The sequence below is a fragment of the Callospermophilus lateralis genome, chromosome 18 (genome assembly GCF_048772815.1).
Source record: "Callospermophilus lateralis isolate mCalLat2 chromosome 18, mCalLat2.hap1, whole genome shotgun sequence".
NCBI classification, from domain to species: Eukaryota; Metazoa; Chordata; class Mammalia; order Rodentia; family Sciuridae; genus Callospermophilus; species Callospermophilus lateralis.
The window spans coordinates 64,586,957-64,607,251 of record NC_135322.1 but is presented as its reverse complement, the minus strand read 5'-3'; the positions used below and the strand labels follow the sequence as shown (position 1 = coordinate 64,607,251).

Genomic DNA, 20,295 nt, shown 5'->3' with positions numbered 1-20,295 from the left:
ATGACAGTTACCTTTATTCACTCAATGTCTGGAAATGCATCTGCTTACAGACCCCAGAATAAAGGTTGCCTCTGAGCATGTTTTTTTTTTTAAGCAGCATTAGAGACATCTGACTGCTCACACAGTAGTCCCGAGAATCCCAGGTACAGTGATGGATACGATGGGAACAACAGGCTTTGAGAATTTACATCATGTAAAAATAGACACATGCAGCAGGGAGTGGGTGGGGTCCCGTGAGGAGGAGCCCAGGCAGCGGGCACAGCCCTGGGCCTTTCCTCCTCACTGGTGCAGTTCTTGCTGGGTTACTCCAGGCACAAGGGTGCCTGTGACCTGATAAAGACTCACACTCCCCAAGAAGGGAAGGGAGACAGCCCCATGCAGGCAGCCAGAAGAACTAGGGGCTTGGATCTGGAGGGTTGCTTCCCACTGGACATGCAAGCAGAGTGGGGGAGCCCTAACGGGATTTGACAACTTCTAATTATATTTTAAAGGTATCTGTATCTGTGGCTTTAAGCCAAAAGGCAAAGGATCACCTCTGAGTGCCAGTCCTGTTTGGCCACCACTCTGGTTTCTACTGTGTCCTAAGGGCGGTGGGCATGCTGCAGTCACACTGCTGGTCACTTAAAAAGCAAGCACCAGTCAGGTCTCAGAACAGGGACAACCCAAAATAGAAAAAAAAAAAAAAAAGCCCCTTTACTCTACAGGCTTTAAGAAACTAGATCTACGGTTCAGTTCAAGGCCCATTTCCTCCTGAGCAGTGGTGACTTCCTGTGCTGACTAAGCAGAGAGGAGACCAGGGAACTTTCTGGCTCGGGCAGGGGCGTGGACTCTTGGCATGCTGCAGCTGGGAGACGGGAATCCTGAGCCTTGTGCATCCCTGCTTTCTGCACAGCCCCCTTGGCCCTGTTCTGTGAAAGCAAAGGCATCTGGGGCCTGTGCACAGAGCCCCCTTAGGGAGACTGCTCTAGCTGAGCAGAAACCCTTGTAGGACCTGGAGGAGTCGGGCAACCTGAATGCCCTGCCCGTCCCTACTGGGGAAAGAAGGGCAGAAAGACAACCTGGAGGTCTATTTTATTGGCAACTTAGGATGCAAAGTATTTTATTTTTGAACACCTAAAATTTGAAGACAAGATGCCTAGGTTAAATAATGAGGTCCCAAAGCTGAGTGTGCTCACTTGGAGCTCCATTTTTCTGCTTGAAATACAGAAACAACCCCTAAAGCTCCCTCCCAGGTGGAACACAAGTGCCCCATGGCCTGTGACTGGGTGAGCTCACGAGTCTCAGTTGGCGACATCCCTTTTTCTCCTTGGCCAGGGCTTGGAAAGCTCGACGCGGGGGTCCTGGTCTACTCGGCCGACTCGCTCCCGAACGTCTCCTGGGAGGCGTACACCATGTACAGGAAGCCGTCCTCGTCCTTCTCCCTCTCGTACACCTCCGACACGGGTGTGGACACGCTCACCATGCTGTGGCCGTTCACCAAGAGGAAGAAGGCCTGGTTTGCGTTGAGCTGCAGGCGCCTCCTGTTGAAAGAAAGCCACGTGAAGAGGGGACACCAGCCTTCACGGGGACCTTCACACCACAGAAGCACAGATGGAAGAGCTCGCAGTTGCTGTGTCTAGCTAAGTAGGACCAGCATCCCCCTCGCAGACCGGCTGGCCCTTCCTGAGCACTCTCCCCACCCTGCAGCATGAGGAGCAGGCTGGTGGGCACCAGGATGCCGTGCTGGGTGCCATCCCCTGCACCCCACCAAAGGCGGGATGAGCCGTGATCACTGCCGGGCCATCTTTACCACAAGGCCAAGGGCAGTTTTCAACTGGCATGCCATCCACACAGCCCTGAGAAAAACGGATGTAAGCCCATACAGATGACTCTGTGGACATTTGTTTTAATCATTTTGCTGAACCCACTTTAGTAACTGTGACATTTTAAAGAAACAACATCTGTACTAGATGTTATGGACGGATCAGAAGGGACCCAAGGTTCTCCACCGGAGAAACAGGGAAGAACTCAGTGGTTTTGTTAGGCTGGCAGAACCAAAAGTGGACACAGCCACTCAAGGAGTATGAGACAAAGAAAGCAGCAGTACCTGATTATCTTGATGAGCTCGCTCATGTTGACGTGGTCGGGCACAAGGAACTTGGTCTTGTCCAGCACAGGCAGCTGCTTCTCACCCTTGTATCTTTCTATTATCACCTAGAGAAGCCAGAGGCGACGTGCCAGCAGCAGGAAAGGCAGATGCTTCCCAGCCGCAGAGGGCACGGGCCTTGCAGGCTCGGCACGGCGCTCCTGAGCGAGCGCTTCCCGGCTCTGTCTTGGTCTCTGGCGGGACGTGCAGTAGAGGAACCCTAGAGGAACCGGGGCCACCGCCAGGTGGGGAAAGCTGCTCTGCTTGAGTTGGGAGCCATACAAAATCAACACCTCATCAGAAAAAGACCCTCAGCCTCACACAGGGGCACACGCCATCATCCCAAGGACCCAGGAGCAGAGGCAGAAGGATCACAATTTGAGGACAGCCTTAGCACCTTAGCAAGACCCTGACTCAAAAATAAAGGGCTAGAGATGTAGCTCAGTGGTAGAGCACCTAAATTCAATCCCCGGCACCAGAACAAAATACAAAAAGCTACAGTACGTGGAACTACGCGGGCAAGGAAACGGCTCCATGTTAGGGACTGATATTAACGTGTTAGTTTCTCGCCACACTTCCAAGAGGAAAGTTTTCTTTTAGACTCTCTCCTTACATGGTGCTTCTACCTGTCACAGCAATGGCAGAGAGACCAGGATAGACCCTTAACATAAATGCTCATCTGCACGCAGATCCTCAGAGGGGACACATCAGGCCCTGCACATAAGGAGGCCACTTGGGCTGCTGTCCCCTCTCTTGCCAGGATCCGGAGCATGCACACAGCCCTGTGTTCCATCCCCAGCACCATGCAAGAAGAAGAAAAAAATCAGCCTAGTCAGAAAAAGACTGACAGGTGACATCCACAAGGAGATAGCAGTGTGCAGATGCCACGCGCCTGGGTCTACACGGCCATGGAGGACCCCAAGGCAGTGCACGACTCTGGGGTCTTGGCTCAGAAGAGATCAGAGAATGAGGTCAGGACCTCGGCAGCCTTTGCTAAAGGAGCGCTGCTGGCTGAGGCTAGACCTGGCTGGCCACCCAGCGAAGACACTTCAACTAAGATCTGCGGGGCCACGTTTTGGCTCTTGTCCTTTTCATTTCTATCTAACTGGGGAGAAATGGGAAAGCATGGGATGAGAGCCTTGGCCAGGTCTGAAGAGTGGCCCAGGAAGCAGTTCACTCGGGGTCAGCCTCTGCTCTCGGGCATCTGCAGAGGGTCTGAAGCTGCGCTGTCAGAGTTCTCTGACTGCTGTTTTCCAGGCACCACCCGTGACAACTTGGCTCACACCTGCTCAGGGTCCCCAGTGTGGAAGTGCAGACAAGAGTTTGTGCCAGGAACTCGGTGCTGCAGTAGGACTGTCAGCCATCAGCGTGCATAGGCTGCAAAAGTCCTGGAGGGCTCCTGGCCAGCTGTCTGCTTCCAGCTGCTAGCAAGTGCCAGTGTGCAGACCCCGGGTGCTCAAAAGCAGAGCAAAGCTTCAAATCCCAAAAGCCTCCTCGATCTAGGAGGGCTCTGCTTGGGTAGTTCACGCCTGGGGTGACTCCTTACCTCTGAGCATGAGGACGAAGTGCAACGTCCACCCAGCACAGGGAGACACAGTGTGTTTTACTGCAGTGCTGTGCACCCTCGGGGCCAACCCTCAGAGGCACCATCTTCCCCCTCTCAGTTCAGTATGAACTGACCAGTGAGAAAGTCAAACATGAAACTAAGACTACCTAGAAGCTGGAAGTGGAGTGAGCTTCTTTCCAAGTGAGCCGCGGGACTGGTGGCAAAGGGTATAGCCAACACTGGGCACCCAGGGACCCAAGTCATGGGAACACGTGCAACATCTGGGCTCCTCTGCCATGTTAAGAGGAGGGCACCAGGACTCCTCCCAGAATCCTAGCAACCAGCCACAAGCCCCTGGGAACTCTGCGTCGAGGCCTGAACTGAGCCTGTCTAGACCAAAGGTAGGCTCTTTTTGAATGGTTTTGCTCCAGACCTCATGCCCAGAAGCCCATCCAAGGTCTGCCACCAGAGGATGCAGCTAGGAGACACTGCTGGGCAGGCAGCAATTACACCAGAAGTGCCTGAGGGTGCAGGTGGTCTCCGCCTTCTGCAGGCAGCCAGACTAGGGAGGGACCCCTGAGGCACCTGCAGGCCGCAGTCTTGGTGAAGCCCAGGGCTCACTTTCCCCAGCAGTCACCTGGCCAAGCCTCCAGTGGAAGACAGGGAGGACGTCTTGGCATAATTAGATAGTTGGCTTGGCTAGGCCACAGGCACTGGCCCAAGCCTGTAAGCCCAGCGACCTGGGAGGCTGAAGCAGGAAGACTGCAAGTTCAAAGCCAGCCTCAGCAACTCTCAGCAAGACACTTTAACTACAGTACAGAAAAGGCTGGGAATTGCCTAAGTGCCCCTGAGTTCAATCCCCAGTACCAAAAACAAAACAAAGAAAAGAAAAACAAAAGAAGAAGTTGGCAGGGCGCAACGTAGGCCCTGGTGCATCCTCAGTACCCAACAGGAAAAAAGCCGCGGTTGCAGCCCCCTCTCCCTCTCTTCTCAAATAAGTACACTGGGCTTGTGAAGTGTGAGACATTAAGGCAGTGAAGTAAGATTAGCAGGAAGAATGTGACCTAACCCCAGGCTGCACACGAGGTCTGTATCGGAGGACCCCTGAAGAGGCCCTGTCAAGTGGGGCATGCCGGCCACTCTCTCCTCTCCTCGAGGACCTACCGGGATCTTGGTGGGATGCTGCTCGCGGATGAGTCGCACGTCTTCTACTCTTTGTTCTGCAGGGAGAGGAAGAGAGGAGGAGGCATGAGCACCGACTGAACCCAGGGGCACTTAACCACCGAGCCACTCCCCAGCCCTTTGTTAATAATCAGATACAGGGTCTCGCAGAGTTGCTTAGGACCTCACTGAGTTGCTGAGGCTGGCTTTGATCCTCTTGCCTTAGCCTCCTGAGCTGCTGGGATTACAGGTGTAATCGCCACACCCAGCTTAAAACCAATTTTTGTTCAGTTTTCATGATTCAATTTGGAATAGGAATCCATCATGAACCACAAACTATTCAGAGAGGTTTTCTCTTATCGATTCCAGCTTTTCAGTGATATGGTACCTAAGGGAAAAGAAACTGCGCAAGAAAAAAGAAATATGGAAAGGAAAAGTACTTGAATTATTTGAGTTTTTGACAGTTTTGCTCAGTACCTAAAGGAAATCAAAGCTTAAAGTACAAAGCCTTCTGTTGAATATTTTCCAAGAATCTCGCTTCTCCCTTTCAATATAATCACTTATTTCTACTTTCCAACAACTGTGCCAGGCTCTCCGTGCAACTGGGTTAGGGTCGTGGGAGCTCTCGGCAGACCTGACTCCAGGGCGGGAAGTGGGTAGGGTGCCTCGGCACAGCAGTATTGGTGTGTGCTCTATCCCCAGGATGGAGGACAGACATTCCAAAGCAGTGCACAGACACAGGATCAAGATGGCATCATCCGGGAATGGGGATGTGGCTCAAGCGGTAGCACGCTCGCCTGGCATGCGTGCGGCCCGGTTCGATCCTCAGCACCACATACAAACAAAGATGTTGTGTCCTCCGATAACTGAAAAATAAATATTAAAAAAAAAATCTCTCTCTTAAAAAAAAAAAAAAGATTGCATCACCCAAAACCTTCAACTAAACCTTTACAAAATGACCTCAATTTTGAATAGGATTCATTCTCATGGTATTTGCAATTAAATGTTATGAACATCTTGAGGAAATAGCTCCAGAAAAAAGATGGGTTTGCTCTAGCAACACAAATTCATTCCAATACTGCCCATTTCATTTGGATGAAAAAAGACTTCAGCATCACCTTTTATGAAATCTATTGAAGTATAGCACAGAGGTTCTGCTTTCCCCTCCCATATTTTAAAATCAACTTAAGATAAGTTATTAAATATAAACGTGTTTTCCGTGGACAGGGAAGCTGCAAGCCCTTGGGTGTGAGTATACGTTCCCGCCGAGCAAGCAGCAAGGCCAAGATGCACTCAGCCATTGTTAAGAGCGGACCCAAGAGAAAAAAAACAGTGAGTCTCACAGCTTCCACCCTGAACCACTCCATTTCCCAATGAGGGGTTCCCCATCTGTCCTCCCCAGAGAGGTGCTGGCCTTCCAGGTTGACTCCCGTCCACCCTCCAAGTCGTCAGTGGGGGTTGCTTCAGGACGCAGGGAAACCTCAGTTCAATCCACTCTAACAGACTGCTCTCAACACACTCTAGGACAGATTCACACTTTAAAGCTCACAGTGGTAAACTAAAAGTGGGATCAGGAATATAGACAGTTAAGTGCTGGAGAGAACGTGGAGAAAAAGGAACACGGAAGCTGTCGGCGGGATTGTCCATCAGTGCCACTGTAGGAATTGACTGTAGGAATTGGCACGGAGGCACCTCAGAAGACTAGCCAGGAGCTGCCCGATGGTCCGGCCACCCTACCCCTCAGCATTTACCCTGAAGAATCAAAGCCATCTTACTTCAGTGACCTACCCACACCAGTGTTGGCAGCAGCACAACTCACAACAGCCAAACTGTGGAACCAGCCCAGGTGTCCATCAGTGGATGAATGGGTAAAGAAAATGTGGTCTATACACACAATGGAGTTTTGTCAGCCATAAAGAAAAATGGAATTATATCACTTTTAGGAAAATGAATGGATCTAGAGATCACCATGTTAAGTGAAATAAGCCAAACTCAGCAGGCAGGTCAAGGGTCCTAAGCTGTATGCTGAAGCTAGACAGAAAGAAAAAAAAAGCTTGTACCAATACCTTACAGCACTTCCCATCCACGTGTACAACTGTAATGCACCAATAAAAAATGTGGAAAAAAACAGAAGTGGAAACATTCAGGCTGAGGGGATTTCTTTAAAAACACCAGAAAACAAAACTATCTGGGTATGCACAGAAAGGAAGAAATAAAAAGGGTCTTTTCTTAAAAAAGGGTTCAGGACTGGGGATGCAGCTCAATGGGAGAGCCCTCGCCTGGTGTGTGCAAGGCTGTGGGTTCAGTCCCCAGCACCAAAAATAAAACGAGCCAGGTGTGATGGTGCTAGCCTATAATCCCAGTGACCTGAGGGGACAGGGGCAGGATGACAAGTTCCAGACCAGCCTGGACAACTTAGGAGACCCTGTCTCAAAAAGGAAAAAAAGGGGTTTAGGGTATGGCTCAGTGGGAGAGTGCCCCTGGGTTCAATCCCCAAAACCACAAAATCAAAACAGAAGGCGACTTCCATTAAAGGTGGAAAAGAGGCATAAAGGGACCAGGACTCCCTGCGGAGGAAAGCACTGCACAGCTGGCTGCGGTGGGGGAACGTGGAAACACACTGGCCTGCAGCTGGAGCCCCCTCCTGTGAGGAGACTGTGAAGGAAGCCAAGTGTCACCCAGCACACCGACACAGGAGGGAATGCCTTCACGCCACACTCTTCCTGGCACTGTAATGACTGTTTATTATCTATCTGCCGCTGCAGACTGGCGGGACAGCCGGGGCCGTGCTCCAGCCACCTCAGTCTTCTACCCATGTCCCCACCACCCCCAGCCTTGCACACAGAAGACGGTTAATAAGAAGAAAAACAGTTAATAATAAGAGCTGAAGGAAAAGCAGCAAAGTGGACGTGAACTACTCCAAGGGCAGAGGGCAGGAGTGTGCCTGTTCTACCCAGAGAGCACTTGCAGCACCTTCTGCTCTCACCACCTCCAGAGTGGCTTCACTGAGCAAGAGGGAAGCATGACAGTCCCCAGACTCTGCATGGCTGAGCGGTGTTCTCAGAGTGCCTCTGACTTTGGCACGACTCTGGCAGTCCGCCTGTCCACTACCTATTCTGCACCAACCACCCTTCCGTGGAGAAACACTTCCACCGGTGCAGCCCGAGACCCAAGTTTGCCATCCTCATTAACATCTCGGCTGAACAGTGCCTGCTAAGCAGATCGTTCGCTAAATAAACTGGGCACCCAGGAGTGAAATCACATTTGAGAAGACTGAATCCAATATTATTTGCTCAATTTTAATTTTTGAAATTTGTGTCTCAAAATCTGCAAGGACACACTGCCGACCTCGCCCTGGCCCACTCCGCACATCCTCGGCGGACAGCGAAGGCTACCTGCGGGAGCCGAGGGAGCGGCGGCCTTGGCGGTGAGCGCCACCTCCCGGGCCCCACCCGGCGACTAGACTAGAAGGGAGGGACGGTTTAGGGCGAGCCCTGATCCACTCCACGAGGGAACCCTCGGGGCGGCGCGGAGTTGGCTCCCTCCACCTGGGCTTCAGCCCGCCCGCGGGGATGGGGAGAGTCTCGGGCTCCACGGCGGGGCCCCCTGGACCCCCGGGACCTCCGCCTTCCCGGGGCCGCGGCGCCAGGCCGGTCTCCAAATATTGGCACCTTTCTGCAAAGTGACAGAGAGGCCTTAGACGGGCAGGGGACAGGGGTGACCTAGGAGAAAACCCCCGGGACCAGGCCGACCGGAGATCGCGAACTGGCGCGGCCACCATCGGGACGCAGACCGAGCCTCGCAGGGCCCCCGCGTCGTTCGTCCTGCCCTTCCAGCTCTTCCTCGCGGCCTGGGAGCGACACTCCAAGACCCCCGGGGACCGGATGACTCCGTCGCGGGGGGAAGCGGGCCTCGGGCGCCAGCGTCGCCGGCCACTGCGCAAGGCGGGAGGGCGCGGGAGGGCGCGGGACGGCTGCAGCCCGCGGACCCCGACGGCAGCCGGCACTCAGGACCCCCGGGACCCCCGCAGTCCCCGCGACCCCCGGTCCCCGCCGTCCCCTGCGACCCCCGACCCTCGCGGCCTCCACAGCCCCCGCGACCCCACAGCCTCTGTGGCCCCCGCTCCCCGCGGTGCCGCCCGCCCGGCCCACCGTCCGCGGTCCCCCGGCTCCCACCGAAGGTGCGGCGCTGCTTGAAGGTCTTCTCCGACGGCATGATGTTGGAGGTCCAGGGCTCGGCGGCTGCGGGTCCGACTCTGGCGACGGCGACTTCCCTTGTGTCTCCTCGGCCCGCAGCCGGGTCAGGTGACCCACGCCGCGTCATCGGGGGCGGGGCCAGGCCGGGCCCCTGTGGCCGCCATGACGGGCGTGGCGGAAGTCGCGGGCCGCGCGCAGCTCAGGCTCGGGGTCGACTGCGCGTGCGCATCGCAGGAGGTGGGACGCGTGCTGTGGCCGGGCAGGTCCCGCGGGAGGTCGCCTCCGGGCTCCTTCTCCGCGCCTCGGTGTCCCCCTGCCACCTGTCGCCCCGGCCCACGCTGGCGGAGCCCAACCCAGCCGGTCCAGGCGTCCGCATCAAGTTCCGTCCTGAGGCCCCGCGGCGCCCTCCGCGGGCCGACGTCCGAGCCGGCTGGTCCTCGGGTCACCCCGGGTCCGCGCCTCGACCCCGCCCCGCCGCGCGCTGGTGCTCCCAGGCCGCTGGCTCGGGGCCCGGCCTTCCTCGAGCCCCTTCGGGGTGTGTCAAAAGTAACCGCGCCGCGCCCTGAAGCGGCCCGTGGCAGGGCCGTGGCGGGGCCCGGGGGCGCGCTCCCGCGCAGACCTGCCCGCGGCTCGGCCTCGGGGCCGGCGGAGGATGCGGCCTCCCGGGTTGCCCTTAGCTGGACGCGGGCGCTCCCCCGACCTCCGCTCGGCCCCGAGGAGGCCTGGCCTCGGCAGCCCCTGCTCCGTCGACGGGGGCGGGTTTGGGGGAAGGACCCCGGGCCTCCCGCTTACCCGGCAGGCGCTCCACCGCCCAGCAACACCCCACCCCTGTTCTTCTTTGCTACCAGGAATTGAACCAGGGCGCCTAACCGCCGAGCCGTCCCCAGCCTTTTCACTGTTTGAGACAGGGTCTCAGTGGTTGCTTAGGGCCTCGCTAAATTGCCGAGGCTGTCCTCCAGCCTGCCATCCTCCTGCCTCAGAGTCCTGAGTACTAAGATTATGGTCACGTGCCACCACACTGTTTTTTTTTTTTTTTTTTTTTTTTTTTTTTTTTTTTTTAAGAGTGTATGGTTTTTGTTTTGTTCTTTCGGAACTGGGGACTGAACCTTGCGGTGCTCTATCACTGAGCTACATCCCTTATCCTCTTTATTTTATTTACAGGCAGGATCCTGCTAAATTGTTGAGGCTGGCCTCAAACTTGGAATCCTCCTGCCTCAGCCTCCTGTGTCACTGGAATTAAAGTGCTCATCACCACACCCAGCAAAGGAGTCATTTTTCTGTTGTTTTGTCTCTACAAGGCAAATAAATTTGAAATGACCAATCTAAATAAACAGATCTTTTTTCTTGCCAGGTGTGGTGGTGCATGCCTGTGATCTCAGCTACTCAGGAGGCTGAGTCAGGAGCAGGAGGATTGAAAGTTCCAGGTCAGCCTGGGCAGTTTAGCAAGACCCTGTCAAAACAACAAGAAGTCGGGGCTGGGTGAAGCTCAGGCAGAGTGCTCCAGGGTTCCATCCCCGGTGCCCAGAGGGGGTGGGGTGAGGCACTGACTGCTGGCTGATTTTTTTTCTGGACTCTATTGATTGACTGGTGAGCAAGTATGGACTGGTAAGTGCTTTCTTGGCTTAGTTGCTACTTTGCAAGAGATGGGTTTTTCCTTTCTCTTGCTGGACAACTGTTCCAAATGCAAGAGAAAAAAACGTCAATATCTGGCAGATGGAGGTGGGGGAGGGAAGCAGGGATTTTCTCTCTTCCCTGAGGCCCAAGGTTCATTGCCAGAGCGCAGGGTGGTGGTAGGTGAGGGCTGCTCTTTCTGTTCTTGAAACTCCAAGTTCACGTTGGCAAAGCTGTTTTGTTCTACCCCAGCCTGTTATTCCAACCCTGATATAAAACCAGTGTCTCCACAGTTCTCAAGACGACCCAAAGTGGTCAGGAGCACGAAGGTGACTGATGCTGGGGCATCACTGAGGCAAGAGGATGGTAGACCCGGGCCGGCCTGGGCACCTTGGCCAGAGGGCTTGCCAAGCAGGTGTGAGGCCCTGGAACAGCCAGCAGCAGGCTTAGTAAAAATAGCACACTTTTGTCAACAGTATAGAGGTCACACCTCTGATGGTTTTTTATTCACGTACAAAGAGACAACATCATGTGAAATTCCAAACAGACGTGCACTTGAGCAGGGTGACACATTCCACGTGACTCTGAAGGTTAGTTAGGTGAGAACTATTTGGAATGGCCACGTTATGAGTTGTATATTCGTAGCATGCGCACCGAGTGACTCGTATCTAGGTAATACTGCCCCTGAGATAGTCCCCATAAAGTAGAACACGTCTTTCTTTTACTTCATCCAGTGCTTTCTCTAGGAATTTCGTGGTGCTTTAATACTGTCCTTAGCACATTCTAGAAAGCCAGGCAGAGGAAGCTTTCATTAATCCGCACCCTGTTTTTTTTTTTCATACCACGAAACGGCCATACCGTGGGCGGAACCACGTAACGCAAACTGCCTGCGAAGCTGGGGCACTTGGCAGAGACGCGACCCAGGCTGGTCCGGCACCAGCAGCCGGCGGCAGGTGCGCTGCGCGGCCCGCCACACTCAAGATGGAGCGCGCGGCTCCCTGGCGCTCAGGGCTGGCCCGCCGCCTCCTCCCGCCCCGCCTGTCTCTGATTGGAGGACACGGCCCCCCGGCTTTGTTGTCTGCGCGGCTATTGGCCAGCCGTCCGATCAGTCGCGGCACCACCCCCGCTCCTCGGAACGAGTAAACAAACAAGCCACTCGGCCCGGCGCCGGCGGCCTCTGCAGCTCTGCCTGCCAGGTCGTTTGTGCTGCCGCGTCCGGAACCGGGCGGGCCGGGGGCAACGCGGTTTCGGTGGCAGAACTGCTACTTTCGGCGACTTTCCAGGCAACTGAAGGATGAGCCCCGCCCTCATTCTGCCGTTTTGCTGACGTTTTCCGTCCCGTGAACCGAGTTCCCTCCCTGTTGCAGAGTCACGGTGTTGGGACAAAAGGACCCCTGCGTCTCATTTCCCCAGAACGCACCCGCCTGGTTCCTTGTCAAGGGGGCGCAGACGCGCTCAGTGCCTCGGGGCTGGGGAGAGAGCTCGGCGCGGTCCAGGCCGGCCGCGGTCACCCTCCGAGTGGGACCTCCCAGTGGGCCCTGCACTGCGAGGTCAGCACCCTCCGAGTGGGTCCTCCCAGTGGCAGCTCCTGGCACGTCTCTGGGGAGGCTGCAGCTGCCGGTCCCCCCCCCCCCCCCCCCCCCCCCCCCCCGTGCTCCCGGCCTGTTCCTCACGCCTACTTCCTAGGCACTGTTACTACTTACACACTTCCTTTCAAACAGTCCACTTTTTACCGTATTAACTTTGCCACGAGCAGTCGTAATGTTGTGGAGTTATGAACTTGACGTGCTGCTTAGCATTTTCACCTCTGTGTAGCAGATATCAAACCAACACAGAAGGTTTGCATCCCGCACGTCACCGGCAACCCTGCCGGTTCCCCGACGCCTGTCATCGCTGTGTCACGCGAGCCCCGAATCGTGGCCAGCCTGGTGTTCCAGGAGAATGCCTTCTGGCCGGTCACTCTCTGGCTAGACCTCCCCCATTCACCTCTGGCCTATCTGTCCCTTCCTAGCCCTGTCCAGACCACTGCCTCGCAGACCCTCTTGTCTTGCTGTGAATACTCACTTAGCCATGGACAACTAGTTGCCCTATCTTTCTAGAACAAGCATTCCTCTGGCTAACTTCAATTCTTCCTTTAATTGGGAAAAAAATAATAAAAACGTTGTGTGTGTGTGTGTGTGTGTTTGCTGGAGCTCAGGGCCTTGGGCTCTTTCTTCCTACAATTAGAAATGTCACATCCTGAAACACCCTTTCTCTGATCATGCAGATGAAGTACACACATCTACAGAAATACATATATATGTGTGTGTATATGTCTCTTTTTAAGTGCCAAGTTATATAACTCAAATTATAAATATAGACTAGTATGACCATTCTTCTAAAGATGAAAATAACTGAATTATTTTTCAGTTTATTAAACTTGAAGTCCTCTAGGGGAAAAAGTGTGTTTTATTAATCCTCTTACACCCAGCTTCTAGAGCAGGCCATAGGTGGATGGATGTTGGTTGTTTTGATGAACTGACAGCACTGGTCACACCTGTACTTTGGAATTCACTGGGACACACAGGACACAGCACACAGCTGGCCAGGCCTCTGTAAATAGTCGTGACAGGGTCTTGCTTGTCTGCTTACCCTCTCCTTAGCTGGGACTTCCTGCTTGGTGATCCAGCAGTCAGAAGGCTGATGAGCTTCACGTGCTTGGTTCATGTTTCTCAATTCCAGCTTTTTAGCCAGGTTGCTCCTTTTTTTTTTTTTTTCATTTAAACAGCATTTGAGTCAGTGAACACAGTCACTAAGAGTGGCCATCGTTGATGGGTATGTCCACTGAGGCTGCCGCAAAGAAAGCCAATGTTTCCAACCAGACCACCTGGGGGCTCTGCAGTGGAGGGGAAACCTAGGGAAAAGCTCAGGGGTGTGTGTGGGGCCAAGAAAGAGGCCGGCCCCGGACCTGGGGCTGTCTGTGGGACCATCATATGCTTTTCAGTAAGTGAGCAACATGATGCCTTTGCCTTTAATATTTTTTTAGTTATAAGTGGACACAATATCTGTATTTTATATTTCTGTGGTGCTGAGCCACAACCCCAGCCCCTTGCTTTAACTTATTCTCTGAAGGAAAACCATCTAGTCAACAGTGTGCAGGGTGGACACACGAGTCTAAGTGCAGGAGGCACTTTAGATGCTGTTTTCAGTCATGTGGGCTGAGATGGCAGGTTGGACTGGACCTGTGCGCGGCTTTTAGCCGGAAACCTGCCTTACTGTTTGTGATCTGACAGCCAGGCTGCTCCTACACACCAGAGCGGGTGACAATCCAGGCGGCTACACTCACGTTTTAAGTTTTACTAATTTAATTGTTTTATTTTAAGATCATTATTACATGTTTGCGAGGGGGTCTTGCTATTTTGCCCAGGCTGCCTCCAGACTTCTGGGCTGGAGCAATCCTCTTCTGCCTCAGGACTCCCAGACGCTGGGACTGCAGATGCCACGCACCAGGTAAAATGAAATCAAATTAAAAACCGACAACAAGCCGGCGAGGTGCCGCACGCCTGTATTCTCAGCGGCTCAGGAGGCTGAGGCAGGAGGATGGCGAGCTCAAAGCCAGCCTCAGCAACTGCGAGGTGCTAAGCGACTCGTGAGACTCTGTCTCTAAATAAAATACAAAACAGGGCTGGGGTGTGGCTCAGTGGCCGACACACACACACACACGACAGAGCGGGCTGGGCTGTGCTCGGGGTAGAGCGCTCGCCGGGCACGTGTGAGGCGCTGGGTTCGAACCTCAGCACAGCATTAAAAAAAAAAAAAAAAGCAAAGAAAGCCGCGCCGTCCATCTGCGACTACTGCAGACGGCGGGCCGCAGACCCGGCCGGGCGGGCGCCTTCGCTAAGGCCGCCCCTCTCCGCTCAGCGGCGGCAGAGCCTCTGCTGGGTCAGTCGGGCGGCGGACAGATTCGAACGCCCAAGCCGCCAACGCCGCCAGCGCCGCGGGGCCGAGCCCTGGCCCCCGGTGGGAGGCCGCGCGGTCGGTCTGCTCTGCTGCAAAAGCCGCGGCGCGAGCCCGCCGCCACGGAGCCTCGTTAGCGCAGTAGGTAGCGCGTCAGTCTCATAATCTGAAGGTCGTGAGTTCGATCCTCACACGGGGCATCCGCGTTTTTTGTTTCCGACAGCGGTGACTCTTTTCGCGAGCCTCGGGGCCGCAGGCCTCCGGGATCCTGGGGTCCTGCGTTCCCGGGTCTCAGGTACCAGTCTGCCGGCGGGTGTCCAGGTCGCCCACACAGCGGGATTTCTCGGAGGTGGGGCCCGCGCCACTCAGAGGTGTGGAGTGCGGAGGGGGCGTGGCTGGCCCAGAGCGTCGTGCGGCGAGGGCGTGGCCAGGCCCGGGTGCGGCGTGCGGCGGCTCCGGCCGCGCGTGCGCGGAGCGCTGAGCGTGCGTGCTGCCGTCCGTCCTGCGGGCGGGCATGGCGGTGTGCGCTCGGCTCTGCGGCGTGGGCCCGGCGCGCGGATGCCGGCGTCGCCAGCAGCGTCGGGGCCCGGCGGAGACGGCGGCGGCAGACAGCGAACCCGACACGGACCCCGAGGAGGAGCGCATCGAGGCGGGCTCCGCGCCGTCGTCCGGGACGGGGGGCGGCCCGTGCGCGGGCCCCTCGCCTTCGCCCCCGCGCTGCTCGCTGCTGGAGCTGCCGCCCGAGCTGCTGGTGGAGATCTTCGCCTCGCTGCCCGGCACCGACCTGCCCAGCCTGGCCCAGGTCTGCACCAAGTTCCGCCGCATCCTGCACACCGACACCATCTGGAGACGGCGCTGCCGGGAGGGTGAGCGCCGGGCGGGGCCGGGGCCGGGGCCGCGCCGGGAGGTCGGGGCGGGATCTGTCGCAGATTCGAGGTGTGGTGGGGTGCGGCCTGGCGCTGTCCACACTGGGGGCTCAGGGAGGGTCGTGGTTCCCCCGGCTGTGGGTCCAGGCCGCTGAGCCCCAGTGGCCAGTGAGAGCTGGGGCTGGTGTCCCTGTCAGCAGGGCCCAGGAGGTTCAGAGGCTTGGCTGCCTCCGTTCCCCCCAGGGCGCAGAGCCAGGGACACCCGAGATCTGGATCTCTCGCTGGTGACGGGCCAAGTGTGTGCGTAAGGCCGCCACCTCGTCCTCAGGCTGGTGGGGTTCGTTTTATCAGGGTGCTGGGGGCAGGAGTGAGGGCAGGGAGCAGCAGCTACTTTAGGTGACAGTCTAGAGTTCAGGGCTCGCTGAACTTCAGCCTTGAAAGACGTCTGATGTGCAATCACCTCTCATATTTTGTTCAAAACCAAACAAAACACTTCCAGGCGCTGCGGAACAGCAAAAGGAAGAAAGCAAGAGTCATCAGAGACCTGTACTGTTAAAGACTTAAAATTTTGGAAAGCTTGTCGTTCCATACGTGGATGTAGTCATGCCATGCACATTTTACTTAGAGGCAGTTTGCAGTAGGACTCTGTGGTGTCCACTCCATTCATAATAGCTATAAGCTGTATCTTAACTGGCACACTTTGAAGTTTTCCATTTTTTCCTTGTCCCAAATTGTGGTTTGACAATTGCTTTGTGCATTTTATAGAAATTTGGGAGATTTATGTGTATATTTTAGAACTTGTGAGATTATCTTCTTGAGTGCATTTGCTAAAATGTAACCCTTGGGGAGCATTGATGAAACCTTTGCTACCTTACCCACCTATTTGAGTTTGCACCACAGGTCTGCAGGAGAAGGCCTCTTCTCCCAAAACCTCCTGGCAGTGGGCTATTGTTCTATCTTTGTTGTATAACATAATGGCCAAGGCCTTGGGTTTGGAGTTAGCCAACTTGGGTTGTGCCAGGCTCCATTTATCTGCTGCCAGGTCCTGGACAGGTTGCTGCACCTTCCCAAGTCCTGTGATGTATTTGGTGGGAAGTGTCTTCTTGAGAGTTGAGTAAGATGAAGCACCCAAAACCCTCATCCCTAAATGGTAGCTGTTTGCTAGCAATGCATCTTTATTGTATCTTTTTCTTGTATTTTTACTGTATCTTTTTCTTGTTTTGTTTTTCTCTTAGCTTGTTTTTGCCCTGAAAATGTGTAAGAACTGTCAATAATAGTTTTTTTAAAAAAACTTTTTAATTGTATATGGACACAATACCTTTATTTTACTTTTTTATTTTTATGTGGTGCTGAGGATCAAACCCAGGGCCTCATATGTGCAAGGCAAGTGTTCTGCCACTGAGCCACAACCCCAGCTCTCAATAATATTTTTTTTTCAGCTATGGGCAAGTGCGGTTTATTGCTGCATTATAAAGTTGAGGCAAAGAAAGTTTTACTCTCCCTTTCCCGGTGAGCCCTACCTGTGTAATCAGAAAATTCAGAGACATGCCACAGAATAACTGAGTTGCCGCCCAGGACAGGTTGTTAGAATGGTTAGTGGAAATGTGCAAGGTTCTGATGAAGTCGCAGGAGGAAGCTGAGGGCCTATGTTCAGGACTCCACTTCCCACTGTGGTGGCTCTCAGGCAGCTTTCTGGGGGCTCCAGAGGCTCAGGCCATCAGAACATCTCATTTACTCAGGTGACACTAGAAGATGATAACACTAGAAGATTCATTTTGAGAAATTGAAAAAAGAAAAGAAAAACAAGCTGGGTGTAATGGCACTTACCTGTAATCCCAGCAGCTCGGGAGGCTAAGGCAGGAAGGATGCAGGTTCAAGTCCAGCCCGAACAACTTAATGAGACCCTGCATCCAAAAGGGCTGGGGATGTAGCTCAGTGGTAAAGCCCTGGATTCAGTCCCTAGTACCATTAAAAAAAAAAAAAAAAAAAAAAGCAGATACTGGATTAAATGAGGAACTAATTTCCTTGGAAAATATTTTTCTGGAGTCTGGCTAAGTTGCTGAGGCTGGCCTGGAACTTGGTATCCTGCCTCAGCCCAAGTACCTTCCTGCACACATTTACACACAATTGGCCACACCAGTCTTTTTTCTTTTTTTAAAAATTGACTTAAAGGTTTTATTCAGGTAATTTGGATAGGTTTAATAATTTGCAAAATATTTCTGTAGTTGTTTGTAGACATTCGTTTTTTACCTTCATTTGTAATGACTTTTGCAAAATTTTAAACTTTGACTTCCTTTTTTTTTTTTGGTGCTGGGGGGATTGAACCCATTTCCAGGCGAGCACTACCACTGAGCCACATCCCCAGCCTGCAAAATTTCAAACTGTAAACAAAACTTATAGATTCTAAATTTTGTATATGATTTGCACCTTATGATTGGGAGTATAGTGGACAGCCGAGTCTTCAGAGTTCCGCGCTATTGTTTTGGCAGCTCTTTTCCATCCCACGAGGTCAGGAACTGGCTGACTGGCTGGCAGTCCCACCTGGTATTGTGTGTGTCTCTCTGAGACAGGCCAGTGGTGTGTAAATGTGCACAGGAATTGTGTGTGCGACAGGCCTGGTCTGAGTCCCGAGACTTCATCTCCCCTGGACTGAACATTTGGTGGTGGTAGGTGCACTGAGGCCAGTTAGGTGGAGTTAGGTGGACAGCAGGGCTTCTCCCAGTCCTAGGGCAGATGGCCAGGCTTGTCCCAGCCCAGTCCTGGCAGAATGTGGGGGTCCTTTCCCTTTTTATTCTCCTGAGAATGAGTGAGACTGATTTGTGTGTTTTCCTGGGAGTGGGAAGTGGCCTGGGTTTCATGGCTTCTGAGGGTTGAGGGCCATGATTGAATCTCAGGTGTGTACAAGACACATTTAAGAGTTCTTTCTAAAAGGATAGGATGTTTGGGGCTGGGGAATACACTAGGTGCTTGAGATGAAATAGTTACTTGCGATCGTTATCATTCACGGAGAAGTTCAGACTCCCCAGTGTCCCATAAGTGATAGGAAATGGGTTGTTTCCATAGGATTTTGACCTTGCTGGCCCCCATATGTTAGCATGTGAAGTGACTCAGGCTAAAATTGGTGTCTGGACAACCGAGGGGGGGGCTCTTTCTCTGTACAGGTGAGAGTCCTTCTGTTAAGTCAGGTCTATCCTGGTGCTGGGGCCAGCACAGAGCAAGTAGGGACTGTTCCCTGTGAAAGGAACCAAGCCCAGCCCTGTGTTCAGGGTGTAAACAGTTTTTTTTTTCTTGTACTGGGAATTGAACCCAGAGGCTTTTTACAACTAAGCCACATCCCCAGCCCTCTTTTTTAAAAATCCTGATACAGAGTCTCACTCAGCAGCTCCACCTGGCCTGGAACCTGCAATCCTCCTGCCTCAGCCTCTCTCCTTGGGATCGCAGGCATGAGCGCGCACCTGACTGTAAACAGTTTTTTGATGCGTCACTCACTTGGCTGGTCCTCCTGTGCTGTGTGCAGAGTGCCATAAATAAGTGGTTGTTTGTCAGGGAGCCCAGGGCGAAGGCCAGCTGTGTGTGCTCTGACCTCGCTCTGACCAGGCCCTTTGTGGCTGATACTTCACCCTTTGGCTGGGAATTTTAAAAGGAGCTGATTTTGAGTTAGGAGATATTTATGAAGTCTGCCCAAGGCTAGTGAGTTTTGAAAATTCAGGCCCTCTCTACATCAAAATATTGGAAGAACTGCAAAAGATTTTAAAAACACCCCCGCATTCATTTCCCCCTCCACACTGAACTCCACTCAGAGGGTGGCACCCCAGGGTTCCCTCTCAGCTTCATGCCTGCTGTGTCAGGCCCAGTGTCTGACTCGCCTGTTTCTTCCCAGATGGTAACCTCTCCAAGCCGCCTGAAGTGCTGTGTGTAGAATGTTGCCGTTAGCTCTGAAGCTGGTGAATTTCATCACAGTGAGAAATAGTCTTTTCTTCTAATGTCTTGATCTTTTTGCAGAAATGGAAATTGGAAAACCAATACTTCGTCAGGCACAGGGGTACATACCTGGAGCCCAGTAACTACAGAGACTGAGGGAAGAGGATTCCAAGTTGAGGCCAGCCTGGGCAACTCAGCAAAACAAGACCCTGATACCAAAAAAAAAAAAAAAAAAAAGTTGGGTGGAATGTAGCTCAGGGGTAGAGCACCCCTATATTCAGTCCTCAGAACCAGAAACAAAACAAAAACTCAATACTTAATTTTGTTTTGCAGGCGAAAGAAAATGCTGTTTTGGTTCTTTGTGATTGGCTGATGTGAATTGTGAGGAGCAGGGCTTGTTACCCATGGCTGATTGATGTTGGAGGCTCATCCCAGGAGGAGGTTTTGGAACCAGGTGTAGGGACCTTATGGTTCTATTGAGTGGGTACTTGTTGAGCCAAGGTTCTGGCAGAAGGATCATCAGCTGTGCAACAGCCTACCCAGGATACAACAGAGAAAGGCCAGGCCAGCCCACGTCCTGGGGGACAGGAGAGTCCTAGGACTCCAGTGACCCTTTTCCCCAACACTGCTGCTGAGAAGGAGGGCCGTTCTAGCTGGCACCAGTTGATTCTTGTGTGAGGCTTTGCTGAGAAAAGTCACCCTTCACGTGGCAGAGAGGGAGGGCAAAGGGAGTGCTGCTGCTGAGGGGAACCTTCCTAAGACTCACTGTTTTCATTATTTTTAACCTTAAGAAGGTGAACTATCCCAGGTGGGTGGTGTACACCTGTAACCCCAGCAATTCAGGAGGCTGATGCAGGAGGATGCAAAGTTCAAGGCTAGTCTCAGCAACTTAATGAGCCCCTGAGCAACTCAAAATAAAACACAAAAAGGGTT

The 20,295-nt window shown here is 53.6% G+C and overlaps 2 protein-coding genes and 1 non-coding gene across 5 annotated transcripts in view; 2 read left to right on the top strand and 1 right to left on the bottom strand.

Moving 5' to 3' along the window:
• Positions 1 to 1,069: 1,069 nt before the first annotated feature.
• Positions 1,070 to 9,136, bottom strand: Map1lc3b (microtubule associated protein 1 light chain 3 beta). Of its 2 annotated transcripts, none has more exons than XM_076837893.1 (4): positions 8,984 to 9,136; positions 4,836 to 4,891; positions 2,087 to 2,193; positions 1,070 to 1,520 (listed from the first exon to the last, which is right to left on the bottom strand). In XM_076837893.1, the coding sequence occupies exons 1-4, from the start codon at positions 9,045 to 9,047 to the stop codon at positions 1,346 to 1,348; spliced, it is 402 nt and encodes a 133-aa protein (XP_076694008.1). In that variant the 5' UTR covers positions 9,048 to 9,136; the 3' UTR covers positions 1,070 to 1,345. The 2 variants fall into 2 exon arrangements, with proteins under 2 accessions (XP_076694008.1, XP_076694009.1); XM_076837894.1 differs by having other exon boundaries at positions 9,008 to 9,132.
• Positions 9,137 to 14,702: 5,566 nt separating this feature from the next.
• Trnam-cau (transfer RNA methionine (anticodon CAU)) lies at positions 14,703 to 14,775 on the top strand. Its single transcript has one exon. It is a non-coding gene; the product is annotated as a tRNA-Met (tRNA).
• Positions 14,776 to 15,032: 257 nt separating this feature from the next.
• The window catches only part of Fbxo31 (F-box protein 31), a 31,365-nt gene continuing 26,102 nt past the window's right edge, over positions 15,033 to 20,295 (top strand). For both annotated transcript variants that reach the window (XM_076838667.1, XM_076838665.1), the window contains exon 1: positions 15,033 to 15,441. In XM_076838667.1, coding sequence (XP_076694782.1) covers positions 15,090 to 15,441 — 352 coding nt within the window. In that variant the 5' untranslated portion in view covers positions 15,033 to 15,089. The remainder of the gene's footprint in view (positions 15,442 to 20,295) is intronic.

Bases quoted from the DNA above. Each gene is read 5' to 3' on its own strand.
- Map1lc3b (XM_076837893.1), bottom strand. From the start codon at position 9,047: ATGCCGTCGGAGAAGACCTTCAAGCAGCGCCGCACCTTCGGTGGGAGC. The intron at 2,194-4,835 runs GTAGGTCCTCGA...TGGCTTCTCTAG, and splicing joins AGCATCCCACCAAGATCCCG to GTGATAATAGAAAGATACAA. The intron at 1,521-2,086 runs GTACTGCTGCTT...TTCTTTCAACAG, and splicing joins GAGCTCATCAAGATAATCAG to GAGGCGCCTGCAGCTCAACG.